Source organism: Anomaloglossus baeobatrachus, chromosome 3 (genome assembly GCF_048569485.1).
Source record: "Anomaloglossus baeobatrachus isolate aAnoBae1 chromosome 3, aAnoBae1.hap1, whole genome shotgun sequence".
In the NCBI taxonomy this organism is placed as follows: domain Eukaryota; kingdom Metazoa; phylum Chordata; class Amphibia; order Anura; family Aromobatidae; genus Anomaloglossus; species Anomaloglossus baeobatrachus.
Genome location: NC_134355.1, coordinates 351,030,499 through 351,048,909, shown reverse-complemented (window position 1 = coordinate 351,048,909; position 18,411 = coordinate 351,030,499). Strand labels below are relative to the sequence as shown.

At 44.2% G+C, this 18,411-nt stretch overlaps 1 protein-coding gene across 1 annotated transcript; it reads right to left on the bottom strand.

Annotated features, from left to right (window-relative positions):
* Positions 1-3,212: 3,212 nt before the first annotated feature.
* Positions 3,213-18,138, bottom strand: NDUFAF4 (NADH:ubiquinone oxidoreductase complex assembly factor 4). The gene is made up of 3 exons (XM_075338395.1): positions 17,920-18,138; positions 16,096-16,193; positions 3,213-4,288 (listed from the first exon to the last, which is right to left on the bottom strand). Exons 1-3 carry the CDS (start codon positions 18,086-18,088, stop codon positions 3,995-3,997), a joined length of 561 nt encoding a protein of 186 aa, XP_075194510.1. The 5' UTR covers positions 18,089-18,138; the 3' UTR covers positions 3,213-3,994.
* Between the last annotated feature and the right edge of the window lie 273 nt (positions 18,139-18,411).

Here is an 18,411-nt window from a genome sequence, read left to right as displayed (position 1 = left end):
GTTTCCTTGCCCTCTTAAAAGAGACCGCATGGTCAATGGTAGTGGATGGGGGATCCTCCACATGCAGAGTTTGGTTGATTGCTGCTACAAGGGAGTCTATTGCAGTTTGATCATCTGGGGAGGCTGAAACCAAGGAATTCTCTTGGTATAAACAGCATTCTCCCTCCTCCAGCTCTTCGGAAGCCATGGAGCGTGTGGGAGAGCCTGCCCTGTGTGCTCCAGAGGGACAGCCCGCTGGAGACACCCGGCCGTGTGCTCTTTTCCTGATCCCTGCAACTGGTGAAGCATGTGCCCGGATTACCTCAGAAGGATCCTCCATAGGGGTATCCTCAGGCTGTGTTCCGTCCAGGGACCCAGAAGGGTGTGGAGGACGACACTGCATAGCCACCACCAGGTTCTGTGACAGTTTTTCCATGGATTGGGACAGAAACTGTGCCCATTCCGGTGGGCTGGGAGCCCTAGGCTCTGGGCTGATGGTTGCGGCGGTGGTGGCAGGGGGGTCTTGGGGGGCTATAGGGGCACAGGACTCACAGAGAGGTGTGTTTACGTGGTAGCTCAGCGTGGCAGGCAGTGCAGGCTGAATAATAGACTATGTGGGCCTTAGCACTCTTAGTGCCCTTAGAATTCTGCATGTTCCTAATAGGAGTATGCCAGGAGGGGGAGCAATGGTCAGCAGAGCTACAAGTGAAGCAAGCACCTCACCAGAATCAGCCGATGGCCCTGTCCTCAGGAAGGAGTAAGCGCTATGGAGCTCTTCGCACGCTTTCCTGGGGAAGCGGGTCTTATCGCGGCCGCGGGGGGGGCGGGCTTAGCGCTAAAAGAGCGCGAAGAAGTCAGTGTGCCCCCCCTGCTGTGGGTTGTAAAAAAACGGCAGGAAGGGAGCTTCTGATAGTTTTCCTCCCTCTCCCTCCAGTCAGCACACAGCTTGTCACTGGTGGTTATCAGCCGGCTTTTGTGCTAGAGCAAATAAAACAGAGCAAATAAATAGCGTGAGTTCCTGAGCTCTGTGACCTCCCCCTGCCACCGGGAAATTATCTGTGCAGGACTTTCTGCAAACAGCGAGTGACTTCCCCCCTCCTCTAACCAGCAAGCTAGAGAAAAGTTAACACTGTGTGTTCAGGATCCTTGGGGCTCTCCTCCTTGCAATCAGCAAGGGACTTTCTCATAATAAATGCTGTAAATGTCCTGGGAGCCTTCCCTGCACAGTCTTTTCTCCCTTTGTCTGGGAAACCAGTCAGGGGGGATCTCACCTTAATCACTGCTTCAGTCCAGGCAGTGAAAATAGCAGTCAGCTTGATGTGTCCGGTCACACCGGTGCCATATTCAACTCAGAGCCTGCAAAGAGGGGCTGAGCAATTGGGCTATAGGGGCACAGGCCTCTACCCTGGGCTTTGGAAAATCGGTGTCTGTGGAACCCGTCGTCCAGCCCAGGATCCAGCGTCGCAGGAGGGGGTACGTGGAGGCGACACTCCACATTCCCGCCCGTTGATGGTAGTGGGAGATCGGTCCCAAAAGGAAACAGTCGCCCTCAAAAAATAACAAACCTTGAAAGGAAGTGCCTCCTACAGACACTAAGCTAAAACTGAGGTTGCCTGGCCCGGCCAGGGGGTGTATACTGCAGAGGAGGAGCTATGCTTTTGCATCTACTTAGTGTCATCCTATGGATAGGCAGCATAACACCCATGGTCCTGTGTCCCCCAATGAGGAGTCAGAGAAAATGCGGATTTTACTGCGGAAAAATCTGCAGCATGTGAATTATTCCTGCGGATTTTTCCGCACGATCCTATACTTACCCGCCTTGATAGAAGACACCGGAGTCACTTCCTCTGATGCAGAGGAGTGCGGTGGAGCCAGGAGCGGGCAGCAGGAGGTGGGCGGTGCCTGCACGAGCTCCGGTCATGTGACAGGCAGAACTAGTGCAAGCTCGCCCACCTTCTCCTGAAAAGTGCAGACACACGGCCGGAAAGTGAAGTGCTGCGTGATGGAGGGAAGTATGAACTCACTGATCACTCCAGCACTTGTTCTGCATTGAGGATGCAGTGCCGAAGCCATGATACTGTATCCTCAATGCAGAATGAACACAGCATATCCGCAGGACATTCCGCTGTACATCCGCAGCATTAAAACAGACAAAGTTGTGCTGAGGTTTTCTGGGAGCTCCTGCGGAATGTCCTGCGGATATATCCACAGGACACTTTCCACGTGGGCATAGCCTTATTTCCAGACCTTTCTATACCAGGGAATGTAAACCTACGGCTTCCCTTGAAGGGAAGGTCTCATAGAGAACAATAAAACCTATAAAGATCCCAGTAGCCAAGACACCAATAAATAAGGTAAAGGGGAAGACCAAAACACAAGTTCTTAGTGAAATACACAAGGTTTAATAAATAACTAATGTGACATAAGGACAGACAATAGTGACGAAAGATCTTAAAATCGCCAGACACAAGATTGCACAAACACCACTTCCAGATGTAGTGGAACTGCTAGATGTGAGAGGGTTAATGTAAAAAAAACCCAAAATTTTTTCCGCAGGACATTCCGCCGTACATCCGCAGCATTAAAACAAAGTTGTGCTGCGGTTTTCTGGGAGCTCCTGCGGAATGTCCTGCAGATATATCCACAGGACACTTTCCCCGTGGGCACATAGCCTTACTTCCAGACCTTTCTATACCAGGGAATCGATCAGCACTATTTTACAATGAGTGGTATGGTTGTAAATGTGCTTGTCCCCCAATAAAAATGAGACCATTTTGCCAATCGTGATAAATCTAGCATACAGACCAGGGCTGTGGAGTCGGTAAGCCAAACCTTCGACTCCGACTCCTCAAATTCTCTTGTACCGACTCCGACTCCGGCTCCGACTCCGACTCCGGCTCCTACATATATTGCTTATAGTTAGGTGAAAAATTTATTGTAGTACATGAATATGTGTATGTGAACATCAGACATTTAATAATTTTTATGATACAATAATCAAGATATTTGGATAGAACATAAAATATATTTATTGGAATACAACTTTAGAACACAAAAAACTGTAATAAATTGTAAATATGTAATACACTATGTAATATACAGTAGATTACATATATATCTTGTGTGTGTATATACACTGTATTACATATTTACAATTTATTAGTTTTTTGTGTTCTAAAGTTGTATTCCAATAAATATTTTATGTTCTATCCAAATATCTTGATTATTGTATCATAAAAACAATTAAATGTCTGATGTTCACACTGTACTACAATAAATTTTTCACTTAAATATAAGCATTATACTAAATGTTATTATTTAGTAAAATATTCAGCACATTCTGCATTGCACTCCTGTCCCCAATTTATTATATATTTTAGGAGTCGGAGTCGGTGCATTTTATACCGACTCCAACTCCGACTCCACCAAAATGAGCTTCGACTCCGACTCCGACTCCACGACTCCGACTCCACAGCCCTGATACAGACCATATCAGACTACGTGTATTCTGGGGCGTGAATACATTTTGGATGGCTTCTCCCATTGCGCTCTATGCCGGATTTACATTTGGCTTTTACACTAGATTTCTCATTACTGGCACAGCAGATCTCTCAATACATTGCCTTTAACTGTGAATATTTATTTACCTCAACATAAAGAGGATTATTAATTGTAGTTTGTCTCCATTATAGGAGTTAAGCAAAACTGCATAAACATTTTCCATGAAGTTCTTCTTAAATCATCTAAAAAGAAGCGATAATTCTCTATAGAAAAGACTTCCTGGCAATGTCATACACATGAAAGGATACTGAAGCTGTAAAATGGAACGGGTATTGCGTTGCACTTTGGATGCATGATCTTTCTTTAGGACTTATAGACTTGAATATATTGATCAGACTCACAGCCAGATTACAAAATACTTAGATTTCCTTTATTATACAATTTGCAGAATATAAATTAAAAGAACAAAATGACACATTCTACCCCAGTCCTCCATAGGTTGGGTCTAGCAGTCCTACTTTTCATCAATTTTCGCCTTTTCTTTTGATACGACCTTTATATCAAAAGGTATGAAAAAGTTCAACATGGCCTTGGTCTCCTTTACGTCTAGACTGTATTCTCCAGCTATTTTCTCTGCTGCCCATGTTTCAGGAGATTTTTTGTAATTGTTCAAAATAGTCAGCGCCTCAACAATCGAAATCTTCCCCTTGGGAATGTGGTCCAATGCTATTCCAAAACTCTCATTCCTCATCATGTGCTTTGGAAGTCTCAAATCCTCTTCCATTGGCAAGGAGATGTCAGCTTTTACCTAATAATAATAATAATAATAATAATAATAATAATAAAAACAGATAACCAAGACATGAAATAACCAGCCCAGAAGCAGACTACCATTGAAATAAAAATGCCAGTTTACACTTTGTAAATTAAGCAAATAATGAATCTCCTTCACAGTTACAGTCATAAACACTATTGACCTGAAGATATAGGTATAACCTGCAAGCAAGCAGCATTAGAATCATGTCTTACTGCCTACTTGGAGTAGTGGCTACAGGGAGACAATGCTATATTCTCCATGCAGCAGTGCGATTCCAGTCAACGGTGTAGGGAGCCGTTACAGTCACCAATCAGTACACCGTAAGCGTGCCATTCTCACTCCTCTACGCAAATATGCTGCACACAAACACTGCAGAGCAAGTTGTCAGAGATCCGCGGAGCGATTACAGCTTACTCTAGTAATCGGTGACCATCTCTCTGCACACGCTTGATTACTGGAAGCAAGCAGCTGCTCAGAGAATAAAACTGTTGTCTCCCTGCTTCTTACCTGCAGGTAAATGGCATTTATGGAGGTAACAGCTGTTATTTAAAGGGAATCTGTCAGTAGGATCAACCCTTCTAAGCAGCCTGTTTGAATAAATTGAAGCCTCGATATCTACGATCTGATGTCAATCCAGAGAAATCCATTTTTCTTATATGTCCTGTTAAGATATGATACATGCTAATCTGTCCACAAAGCTTATTTAAGCAGCCTGACACTTTGCTCTCAGGTATGCAGTGAGATCAGAACGCTCAGTCATTACATGTCTCACACTGGTAACGACTCCCTTCATTTAAAATAAGGTCTGGAGGTAGATTCTCATGCAGATCAGTGTCCAGGCCACTGATCTTAAAAAAATATTGATTTCTTTGGAACAAGACATAGATCACAGATATCAAGTATCATTTTACTCAGCTTCCTATGACCTACATGCCCATATAGACGGCCTAGCATTGATGATCCTTTTTACAGATTCCCTTTAAGGATTGATCAGGGCCAATCTTCTATTATATAAAGGGGTGGGTGTGTGTGTGTGTGTGTGTCTGTGTGTCCGCTAAAGGAATCCGTACCGACGCATTTACAATCACAACATTTTGCACATACACCTCATTTGACTCAGGGAACGTCAGACTATGTTTTGAGGGGAAAATTTAACCCTGCGCTTTACAGTTATTTGCCAAAAAAATCTGCTTACATTAAAGTCAATGGAGCTGGGAGCTACACGTCATTAATAGGAGCTCTGATTGGTTGCTATAGGCAATGAAGGACATTCATAGTATAAGAGCTTATGTGTGAGGTGTGTGAGGTGATATGATATCGGTAGAAGCAGGCAGACAGAGGGAGCCAGGCAGACAGAGACAGAGAGGGAGCCAGGCAGGCAGAGGGAAACAGCAGCTGTGGATGATTGCTGCAATAAATACAGCTTTGTTAAAATGGTCCATAGCCTTTGATCTATGTAAGAGGAACGTCGTGGAAGCGGATGGACTATGTCAGACCTGGGAACTTTGTTTTCTAATAAATTGGTAAACGAGGGACAGTGTTTTGCTTTTATTTCTCTATTTTTATTTTTCAGATTTCCATTCATGGACTATGCATTTTTTTTTTTTTTTTACATAAAACGGTGAATGAGGGAATATGTGGATTACAGTGAGAACGTGGAGGCTAATTAAGTAAATGAATCTTTAGCCTCATACCCTAGTAATACTGCCCCCCCTCACACTCTCCTGGCTGAGTGTAATCTGCATGTCTATGCAGCTGTTACACTCAGCTGAGGAGAGTCTCCGAGGATTGTGCTGCGATTCTTGGACTGGCAGTACCAGTAATACAGCAGGCATAGAGTGCAGGTGCCCATGCAGGACTCCTAACAGTGGACGTAATTACGGAGGGACGGGGGGGGGGGGGGGGGGGCTTGGAGGGGATGAGGGTGCACATTCAATCATTTCATTAGCCAGGGATTAGAACACCACAAGGGGACAGAAAAAAAAAATTACACATCCTGGAATAGGGTGCACAAACTATTTCAGGATACTATTAGTTTGTGTATGCAACTAGGGCTTATTTTTGGAATAGGGCCTATATTTCAAGCCTACACCAAAAAGGCCGAAAAAAATCCCGCTAGAGCTTATTTTAGGAGTAGGGCATATTAATGGGGAAACCCTGTAGTAGCATGTATTGCTCAGGTGTAATCACTCTTCAAATCCTGAAGGTCCTGTAGGCTCGTATGAATTCTTAGCTTTAGTTCTTTCCATAAATTTTCTATTGGATTCAGGTCAGGTGGTTGGCTAGGCCATTCTAGCAGCTTTATTTTCTTTCTCTGAAACCAATTGAGAGCTTTCTTGGCTGTGTACTTGGTATCATGGTCTCGCTGAAATGTCCACTCATTTAAGTTCCCAGGTACAGGGCAACAGATTTTTATGAAGACTATCTCAGTACATTTGTTGATTAATCCTTTCTAGAATTACATGAAGTTTGCCAGTGCCCATATGCTGAAAAACGGCCTCACACCAGGATGTCTTCACCTCCAATCTTCACACTTCACTGTTGGCATGAGGTTTTTGATGTGATACGCAGTGCCATTTGGCCACCAAATAGGGTGTAAATTATGGCATCCAAAGAGTTCAATTTTGGTCTCATCTAACCATAATCTCCCAGTATTTCACAGTCTTGTCTAAATGTTGATCAAACTTTAAACACAATTAACATACTTTTTGTTAAGAAATGGCGTCTTGTGTGGTCAGCGTCCATACAGTTGATAGAGATTGAGTGTACTACTTATTGTTTTCTTTGAAGCAATTGTACATGCTGATTCCAGGTCTTTCTGTAGCTCTCCACAAGTAGTCCTTGGCCTACTGTTTTTTTTCACTCCTCTGTTTGAAATCTTGTGAGGATTACCTCTTTGTAGACAAGTTTATGGTGAAATGATGTTCTTTCCACTTATGGATTATGGCCTCAACAGTGCTCACTGAAATCTTCAGCACTTTAGAAATTTGTCTGTAACCAGTACCATAAGTATGTTTTGCAACAGTAAGGTTGCAAAGGTCTTGTGACAACTCACTGGTTTTACCCATCATGAGATGTTTCTTGTATGGCACCTTGGTAATAAAGACACCTTTTATAGGCCATCAGTTGAACCAGCTGATATTTTTCACTAAGTGTCAGAATTGCTTTTTAATTACTGATCAATTTCAGCTGGTGTCATGACTTTCCATAGTTTTTTTGCACTTTATGGACCTCTATGGTTTGAGGAGAAATTCATGTCAATAGCACCTTTAGAAATACACTTAGAAAATTGGTGACTTGTTCAATATTATTACTCCCGCTATATACAGTAAGGAAAATAAGTACTTGATACACTGCTGATCTTGCAAGTTTTCCCACCTACAAAGAATAGAGGGGTCTGTAATTTTTTATCATAGGTACACTTCAACCATGACTGAGAAAAAAAAAAGAAAAGAAAACCATATTGTATGATTTTTAAATAATTAATTTGCCTTTTATTGTATGAAATACGTTTTTGATTACCTACAAACAAGCAAGAATTCCGGCTCTCACAGACCTGTGTTTTGTTTTGGTTTTTTTTTAAGAAGCCCTCCTACTCTGCACTCATCCCCTGTATTTACTGCACCAGTTTGAACTCGTTACCTCTATAAAAGACACCTGTCCACAAAATCAATCACACTCCAATCTCTCCACCATGGCAAAGACCAAAGAGCTAACTAAGGACATCAGGGACAAAATTGTAGACCTGCACAAGGCTGGGATGGGCTATAGGAGAATAGGCAAGCAGCTTAGTGAGAAGGCATCAAATGTTGGGGCAATTATTAGAAAATGGAAGGAACACAAGATGTTCATCAATCTTACTCTGCCTGGGGCTCCATGCAAGAACTCCCCTCAATGGCTAAAGAGGATTCTGAGAAAGGTCAGGAACCAGCCCAAGACTACATGGGAGGACAGAGTGAAGAAAGAGAAAGCTGGGACCACAGTCTCATATATTAGTAAGCAACACACATGGATTAAAATCCTGCATGGCAAGGCATGTACTCTATGCATTTAGCACATTAAATAGAGTACATTTCTGTTTAATTTAATGTTAGCTTCATTGAGAAAAAAAGAAAAAAAAAATGTGCTTTTCTTTCAAAAATAAGGAAATATCTAAGTGACCATAAACAATTAATTATTTAAAAATCATACAACAGTTGTAGGCGCAAGATTTTACCCGGCAACATGAATGACGCAGGTGACATCATCCACAATGCCGGGCAAAATCTCGTGCCTGCACAGAGAACTCACTAGTTTGCGCAGGTGCACTTAAATTTTTGTCTCTGCCCGCAATAGGGCAGAGCGAAGTGCACCTGCGTGAGCTGGGAATATCTTTGCACAGGCGCGAGACTTTGCCCAGTTCCGTGGATGGCGCTGGAGGAGTCATCCACGTCAATCATCAAAGTAGGCCAGGATCAGCACCGAAAGAGACAGGAGCCACAAAATAGGACTCCCATCGGACCAGACGAATGCATTTACATACACAGAGATTTTATCAAGGTATTTGTGGAGTGTACAGGGGCAGTCAAGGCATAAAATGCACCTTTATAGAATGCAGCACAGGCTGCTGATTTAGATGCTAATTTTGGGTTAGAAAACCAAAATCTGGTGACAGGTTCCCTTTAAGACTATGACTGCCTCACACCATCCATCTTTCCCTCGACTTGCATCATTTTCCCTGTCCCTGCTGCTGAAAAATATCCCCACAGGATGATGCTGTCAACATGTTTCAATGTGGGGATGGTGTTCTTGCGGTGATGAACTGGGTTGGTTTGGTGGCAGACAGTTTACATTGGTGGCCAAAAAGTTTAATTTTGGACTCATCTCATCTGACCACAGCACCTTCCTCCATGCATTTAGGGAGTCTTTTGGCAAACTCAAAACAAGCCTTCCAATTTTTGTCTACAAGTAAAGACTTATTTAAAGGCAAGCACTATGGAGTGTACTATTCTGGTCGTATGGACACATACTTTAGTCTCTGCTTGAGAACTCTGCAGGTCCTTCAGGGTTACCTTTGGTGTCTGATTAATGCTCTCCTTGCCCGGGCTGAGAGTTTTGGTGGGCGGCCCTCTTTTGGCAGGTTTGTTGTGGTACCATGTTCTTTCCATTTGATGATCATGGCTTTGATGGTGCTCCAGGAATCATCAGAGATTCAGATATTTTTTTAGAACCCAACCCTGACTTGTATTCCGCAACAACTTTGTCTCGGACTTGTTGGAGATCTCCTTGGTGTTCCTGGTGAAGCCTCTTGCTTAATGGTGTTGTAGCCTCTGTGGCCTTTCAGAAAAGGTGTATATATACAGACAGACCATGTGACACTTAAATTTGCACACAGGGGGACTTCCTTTCACTAAGCATGTGACTCATGTAGGGAATGGCTTGCACCACAAATTTTAAGAGGCTTCATAGCAAAAGGGGTGAATAGATATGTACTTGGAGATTTATATTTATTTAAATTTTTGCCAATACTCTTCTCACTTCACCAACTTAGACTACTGCGTGCTAATGGATCACACACAAATCGGATTCCTTTTTTAAGTGATGTGTGTGACATTTGTAATGGACCGTGAACAAGGGTTGTCCCGGAACGCGTCTTTTTGACCTTTTAAACATTTTATATATGGAATAAATAAATTCATCATTTTTTTATGGATGTGCTGCTGGACCGTTGAATCTTTATGGTTGCCTCTCTTGGCTCAAGAATCTCCGTGCACCATCATAAGGACTTCCACAGGCATGGGGGTGAGCTGGATTTGGGAGTTTTTTCTCCTTTGAATGTTTTTGAAAAGGTACAGTATGTGTACAGTCATGGCCAAAAGTTTTGAGAATGACACCAAAATTATATTTTCACATGATCTGTTGCCCTCTGGTTTTTATTTGTGTTTGTCTGATGTTTACATCACATACAGAAATATAATTGCAATCATATTATGAGTACCAAAAGGTTATATTGACAGAATGAGTTAATGCAGCAAGTCAATATTTGCAGTGTTGACCCTTCTTCAGGCCCTCTGCAATTCTCCCTGGCATACTCTCAATCAACTTCTGGACCAAATCCTGACTGATAGCTGTCCATTCTTGCATAAGCAATGCTTGCATTTTGCCAGAATTTGTTGGTTTTTGTTTGTCCACCCGTCTCTTGATGATTGCCCACAAGTTCTCAATGGGATTAAGATCTGGGGAGTTTCCAGGCCATGGACCCAAAATCTCAATGTTTTGTTCCATGAGCCATTTAGTGATCACCTTTTCTTTCTGGCAAGGTGCTCCATCATGCTGGAAAAGGCATTGTTGGGCGCCAAATTGCTCTTGGACAGTTGGGAGAAGTTGCTCTTGGAGGACATTCTGGTACCATTCTTTATTCATGGCTGTGTTTTTAGGCAAGACTGTGAGTGAGCCGATTCCCTTGGCTGAGAAGCAACCCCACAGATGAATCGTTTCAGGATGCTTAACAGTTGGCATGAGACAAGACTGGTGGTAGCGCTCACCTCTTCTTCTCCTAATAAGCTGTTTTCCAGATGTCCCAAACAATCGAAAAGGGGATTCATCTGAGAAAATGACTTTAAACAAGTCCTCAGCAGTCCACTCCCTGTACCTTTTGTAGGATATCAGTCGGTCCCTGATGTTTTTTCTGGAGAGAAGTGGCTTCTTTGCTGCCCTCCTTGAAAACAGGCCTTGCTCAAAGAGTCTCCTCCTCACAGTGCGTGCAGAAGCACTCACACCAGCCTGCTGCCATTGCTGAGCTAGCTCGGCACTGCTGGTAGTCCGATCCTGCAGCTGAAACAGTTTTAAGATACGGTCCTGGCGTTTGCTGGTCCTTCTTGGGAGCCCTGGAGCCTTTTTGGCAATAATGGAAGCTCTCTCCTTGAAGTTCTTGATGATGCGATAGATTGTTGACTGAGGTGCAATCTTTGTAGCTGTGATACACTTCCCTGTTTGGCCATTTTTGTGCAGAGCAATGATGGCTGCACGTGTTTCTTTAGAGATAACCATGGTTAACTGAAGAGAAACAATGATACCAAGCACCAGCCTCCTTTTAAAGTGTCCAGTGGTGTCATTCTTACTTAATCATGACTGATTGATCGCCAGCCCTGTCCTCATCAACACCCACACCTGTGGTAATGGAACAATCACTAAAATAATGTTAGCTGCTCCTTTTAAGGCTGGAATGCAATGATGTTGAAATATATTTTGGGGTTAAAGTTCATTTTCTTAGCTAATATTGACTTTGCAAGTAATTGCTGTTAAGCTGATCACTTTATGACATTCTGGAGTATATGCAAATTGCCATTAGAAAAACTGAAGCAGTAGACTTTGTAAAAATTAATATTTGTAGCATTCTCAAAGCTTTTGGCCATGACTGTATATATATTACATATACACACTGTATATATGTATGTATACACACACACACACACACACACACAATATGTTACCTAATAAAATAGCTATCCCAAATATATGTGGCTATATATACACAGTATTTGGTAAAAATGTTGAACATTTTTGTTAATATGCATTGCATAAAGCATGAGGAGAAAATTATAAGGTAAATGGTCTTTTAGAATCTGTAAAAACACATTATAGGGGATAAAAATATACAGTGTTTTCAGAAAAATGTTGACTATACATTACAAAGAACAAGAGGGGAAAAATGAGTGGCTTCTTTGTCCAAAAGCAGCAGGCTAATTGATAAATGGAGCCGCAAGTTTCTATATTTACTTATTTTTAACCTGAAACAGCAAGAAATCCATTCAATAAAGAGCGCTGTGTGACTGGAGAAGCCGATGTGAGAGCAATCCATAATGGGCCTCAAAGAGAGCATATTAAAGCGAGGGAGCAGGCCGCAAACCTGGATGACACAGGTGACACATTATGTCGCTTTCCAGGTAGTAGATAATTATAAAGAAGCAGCATAATGCAAGTGTTAATGGAGGCTAAATATTCTTTACAGAAAAGAAATTAACAGGCAGCAATTTGTTCATATGGGTCCTAACACAAGAATGTTATTTTATACAACCTTTTTTATTAACACATCATTAAATACCGACTATGTACTAAATTATAAAAGGGGAAAAGATGCAATTCTATAAAGGTTATATTAAACCACCAGTGCAAACCTTTTCTAAATGCCATTTAAGGGTTAAGGCCGCTTTACACGCTGCAATATCATGACAGATATCGCCATTGTGCGTACCCGTCGCTTGTGCGACACGGGCAAATCGCTGCCCGTGGCGCACAACATCGCGTGGACCCGTCACACTACTTACCTGCCTAGCGACGTCGCTGTGACCGGCGAACCGCCTCCTTTCTAAGGGGGCGGTTCGTTCAGCGTCACAGTGACGTCACCGAACCGCCGCTCAATAGAAGCGGAGGGGCGGAGATGAGCGGGACGTAACATCCCACCCACCTCCTTCCTTCCTCATTGCGGGCGGCCGCAGGTAAGGTGAGGTTCCTCGTTCCTGGGCTGTCACACATAGCGATGTGTGCTGCCGGAGGAGCGACGAACTACTTCGTACACCGAGCAGCAGCGATATTCGAGAATAGGGGGGCATGTCACGGATGAGCGATTTTGACCGTTTTTGCGACAATTCAAAGTCGCTCATAGGTGTCACACGCAACGACATCGCTAAAGCGACCGGATGTGCGTCACAAATTCCGTGACCCCAACGAGATCGCTTGAGTGATGTCGCAGCTTGTAAAGTGGCCTTTATGGACATTACGATAAGCCCTAGATCTAGATAAGCCCTGCACAGTATACAGTGCATGGGCCATATTTGGCTTGTGGACCTGTCCAAGAGATGCCACTCCCTTCTTCCTATACTGAAATGTATTTGCGTCTTTCAGATGAGAATACATTTGAACGCTTGGGCTCCGGTACTGGGACATAGAGGAGGAGTGCTTGTCAGCCCCGGTCCCAACGTGCAGGAGCGTGAGGAGGTCAACACGCTGATAATGTCATCACACGACTGCTGGCACCAGTGCTACAAAGGCTTCAGAGACGGCGGGCCACAGTAAGCACTCCATGGAGGAGCTGAATATTAAGTGTGTAATCATTTTAGCTGAGGAGAGGATTGGGGTTACTACCAAAGCACATTATGGAGGCAGAGATTATATAAGGGGGCCAAGAGTAGCGAGGAACAGTGGGGGTAGGGGAATATTATGGAAAAGGACAGTTTGGTGGCATATTTTGGATAGGCTCAGTGTGTAGGGGTATATATTGATATATTGACAGGAACGGTGTTTGTAGGGGGTGGCATTGTGTGTGTGGGGGGGATACTTTGTGTAGGAAGCACAGTGAGAGGTAATTATTTTTTTCAAGGGCACATCATTTGAGATAATTATACTTATGTTTTTGTATAATGAAACTTTTAGTTTTAGAGGAGGAAGTCTGGAGAGCTGAAGGCATGAAATCTCATCATGGTACCTGTGTTACATGGAGTCAAAAGGGATGGAAACTACTTCAGAAAGAAGACGTCACCTAGAAGGTAAATAGACACAAATGAGTGTATGTGATACTGGCTATGTCAGATCAGCAGACTCTCTGCCGGAGCCCTCAGTAAACAGGGAGATACCACTTAGGACGTACATATATGTCCTAGGTCATGAAGGGGTTAATGTTGTGATCCCAGAAAGTCCTCTTTAAAGGGTTAGTCTCATCTCTAAGATCCTATCCCAATATGTAGTAGGTGTAATAATATTAGCAAATATCTCCAATTAGAAGTGTAGCAGAGTTCTCCTGATATTGCCATGTCTCTTACCTCATGTGCAGGGCATTGCAGCTTAGGTATCCATGGTTACATCCACTCATACAGTGAGAGTTTGTTGCTTGTGGACGTAACCATGGATGCCTAAGCTGCAATGCCCTGCATATGAGGTAAGAGACATGGCTATATCAGGAGAACTATATTACATTTCTAATTGGAGGGATTTTTTATTCTTATTACACCTCCTACATATTGGGATATGATCTTGGAGATGGGAATACCCCTTTAATTTAGAGTTTTCGGCGGTCTTCTTTTCAGCATTTTGGATAGTATGCGGTTTTCATCATGCATTATTGCACAATGGTCAGATGTAAAGCTAACTAAATGTACAACAAAAACAGAGTGGCACAAGTGTCGAACAGAAAGAGTCAAAGTTAGTTGGCCACATCGTCAGTCTGTATCCACCGTACCAGAGCCCTGAAGCCCACCTTTACTAGTCCCAGCATTTTTCTTTGGCAGGCCCGGTGAGACATCACGTATGTATCATGAGGCAACAATGACATTGTACCAGGCCTAGTAATTGGAAGATGACTAAATATAATAGTTGGGCACTGGTGGTTCAGTGAGGGTGCTACAGTGGAAGTCAAAGCAAATAGTGGAAAATAATCATGGTGCTCCAATAGATGCAATCAGAAAATTACATTTGGCTATACTGAAGTATCACCATGAGGCTCCAATATGTATAATGGCCAACGTTTCAGTCATCTGAGAACCTTGCCGAATTCTTATGGTCTGCACTACAGGATAAGCTTCCTCATACATGAAGGCTATGGACAAGGTCCACAGATGACCGAAATATCGGACAGTTATGCTGAGATTACAACAAAGCCAAATTATAGTCTCTGATTGCATCTCTTCCAGTGCCACTTTTATTTTCTTCTACCAATCGGAAGATGCACTGGGGATGCCGGAAGGGAGAGGGGCTTTGGTTTGGGGGCCACAAACCAGAATCCGGCAGATCTATTTGCTCAAGTAAGGTAAACTGTGGCTGTTGCTATTATACGAGACAGTTGACTACAGGCATTGCTGATCATGTATCATCACACTGCCAACACCACTCCCCTCTAAAAAACAAAGACGAAAAAGCAGCTTTGACCTAAAGCGGGCTTTACACGCTGCGACATCGCTAATGCGAACTCGTTGGGGTCACGGATTTGGTGACGCACATCCGGCCGTATTAGCGATGCCGTTGCGTGTGACACCGATGAGCGATTTTGCATCGTTGCAAAATCGCTCATCGGTGACATGGGGGTCCATTCTCAAAAATCGTTACTGCAGCAGTAACGAGGTTGTTCCTTGTTCCTGCGGCAGCACACATCGCTCCGTGTAACACCGCAGGAACGAGGAAGCTCTCCTTACCTGCCTCCCGGCCGCTATGCGGAAGGAAGGAGGTGGGCGGGATGTTACGTCCCGCTCATCTCCGCTTCTATTGGGCGGCCGCTCAGTGACGTCGCTGTGACGCTGCACGGACCGCCCCCTTAGAAAGGAGGTGGTTCGCTGGTCACAGCGACGTCGCCGGGCAGGTAAGTATGTGTGACGGGTCTGGGCGATGTGCGCCACGGGCAGCGATTTGCCCGTGTCGCGCAACAGATGGGGGCGGGTACCCACACTAGCGATATCGGAACCGATATCGCAGTGTGTAAAGCCCGCTTAAGACACAAACCTATCCCATCTGCCAGGTGCTGTGCTCCACTATCTGGCACCAATGGCTTAATGGCTCAGCTGAGGTGTGCATGGGATAATCTAAACTGTGCGCAGGGTTCATCGAGGAGGCACACTCACGTGCTAAAGTAACATGAAGAATAAACATACAAGTTCAAAGGTGTACATATACATACGTATATACATAATGTACGTATACATTAATACTATCAAGTATCAAAGTAACACAATAATTCCGAGACCAAGCAACCCTTATGCTTTGAGAGCTGTCATTAGAAAAGATACTAAAGGCATCGTTTAAACTGTACCACATTAAAAATTGCCAATATTTACCTGGGGTGATGGATCCGTGGAGTCAACATACACATCTTTCAACCGTGATAAAAGCTGATCATCTTTTTTGTAAATTTTATCCTGAAAATCAGGGTGATCTAGGAAAAATAAAAATCAATAAGATGACCCTAAATGACTAAATGTGCAACATGTATGGGTACTAATTACCCAAAAATCTGTGATTTTTCATTTATCCCTCCTCTTCCCATCGACCTAGCCAAATGAGGGTTTGGGTTATTTTTGTCAGACAAGTTCTGAGTCAGGTTACCATATAATGAAATGAGAAACAGGAATACATTTTCCAAGTGCTGTGAAATGGTGAAAAAAATAAATAAAAACATTAAAAATGATGTGGAAAATTCATTTTCCAGGACAGTACAATTATAGCGATACCGAACGTACAATGTTTATTTTATTATTATTTCAGGGATGAAAAAATCATTGGATAACTGCAACCAAAATATCTGGTTTGTGAGACATTACTGTTCGGCCAGAGCCTACCGCGCATTAGCCAAAGGGTCGCTGCTATTCGGCAACAGGCTGGAGCGCGCTAGCCAAGGGGCCGCCGCCGTTGCCCGGCCAGAGGCTACAGCGCTAGCCAAGGGGCCGCCGCCGTTGCCCGGCCAGAGGCTACAGCGCTAGCCAAGGGGCCGCCGCCGTTGCCCGGCCAGAGGCTAGAACATGTTACATCACTGTAATGTTAGAGACTACTGGTCACCTGAGAGATCAATACCATGTGACTGTGGCAACACATCATCTTCAGCCTTTACAGTTCTGTCCAAGTGGAAGTATTTCCTCCATTAAGGCTGTAGCCAATTATTGACTGTTGATTAAGAAGATCACGTGACCGCTGCTGCCAATGTCAACTGAGCAATGGGAGCCTAGTGCTGAGATTGGGGGTATGGAGACAGTCCAGGTCAGCAGAGGTTCTTATGCTATGCTGCACACTTATTGTCCAGTAGCAAACAGTCCCTATAACAGACTCTCACATGGCTATGAATCATTACAGATGTGGAAGAAGGTTGATTTTTCTGTCATAATTGTCCTGAAGAAGGAGGCTGCGTCCTCCGAAACGTGTAGACCTGATTAAATAGAAGAGAAATTAATCAACTTCTGAATGTTTGATGTCAGCGCGGCATATCCCGGTTTCCTTCTTTCACATCTGTAACACGTCACTCCGGGGCTGCAGCAGCGCCATTTTATGCCTATGTAGGAGTTGTAACTGGCACAACCTCTACAGGTGAGTACCCTACCGGATTGTCTTGCCATATCCCACCAGATAAGACCCTATCTGCGCTTCTTATCCACAGCATACTTCTATATGGCTATGAATCAGACATCAGATTTGTAGAGCCAGCCGCTTGGACCCCACAATCTGGGCAACGGAGGGGTAATAGTGCCCCTCTCTAGTTGAGGTGTTCCCATCCGGTCCTTCTCCAATGGGGGTGGTATTACAGAATTAGCAGAGGGCAGCTGAGCTATGCAAGCTCTGGAACTCCATAGAAGTGGAGGTGGGAATAACCCTTTAAAGTGGTAAGTGCATTTATCTCCACTGGTAGAGGGCCAGAGCCCCTCTATTCTGGAGATGGGGACGGCATCATCTGACCTTCAGGGCTAGGAATGTCCATTACCTGTAAGGGCATGACCTCTGCTCACTGCACACAAGGACTTCATCTCCCAGCATGCTCTAGTACACGCTACTTCCGGGTGGTGGAACGCAGCACGTTGTATACAGTCCATAGTGAAGCCATAGAATTAGCCTGTGCGGCGCCCCCTGGTGTCAGTGACAAGGAAGGTCATGCAGGTGAGTCGGGATACACTTACTAGAGAGGGCAGCCTGTGCGGCCTCCTTGGTGCCCGGGTGCATGGGCGCCGCGCTGGGCTTCTCTTTGGCGATCAGTCGGTGTGCCCGGCTCTCCACGTTAAAGTTCTTGACGGCGCGGACGAGGTTTCCTCCCATGTCAGCGAGAGCACGGAGCCGGGCGCGCGGCATGTCACAGCACACTGCCGCCGGCTGCCTCTGATTGGCCGCGCTGTGATGACTACTTCCTGCCCCTGCTCACGTGACTACTGCATGTGACTGCTGCTGGCCACTAGTGCATTCATTGCTAGCGTTCCTCTGTGTGACGGCTCGGCGTGTGATCGTCAGCAGCGCTGGTGAATATTGTCAGAGAAATCTCATTCACTTCGCTGCTCCTGGAATCCACTGTGGACTTTATCTGCAACGTGTGAACACGCCCTTACCAGCATAGTGCCACAGATCAGCCACATTAGAGGGGTTGTGTGTATCCATGGCACAGGCTGGGTCATAAGTAC

What these genes read in the sequence shown, in the direction of transcription:
- NDUFAF4 (XM_075338395.1), bottom strand. Translation starts at nt 18,088, where the DNA reads ATGCCGCGCGCCCGGCTCCGTGCTCTCGCTGACATGGGAGGAAACCTC. An exon ending in CGCACAGGCTGCCCTCTCTA is followed by an intron (nt 16,194 to 17,919) that starts GTAAGTGTATCC and finishes TATTTTTCCTAG; the next exon opens with ATCACCCTGATTTTCAGGAT. An exon ending in CCACGGATCCATCACCCCAG is followed by an intron (nt 4,289 to 16,095) that starts GTAAATATTGGC and finishes TATTATTATTAG; the next exon opens with GTAAAAGCTGACATCTCCTT.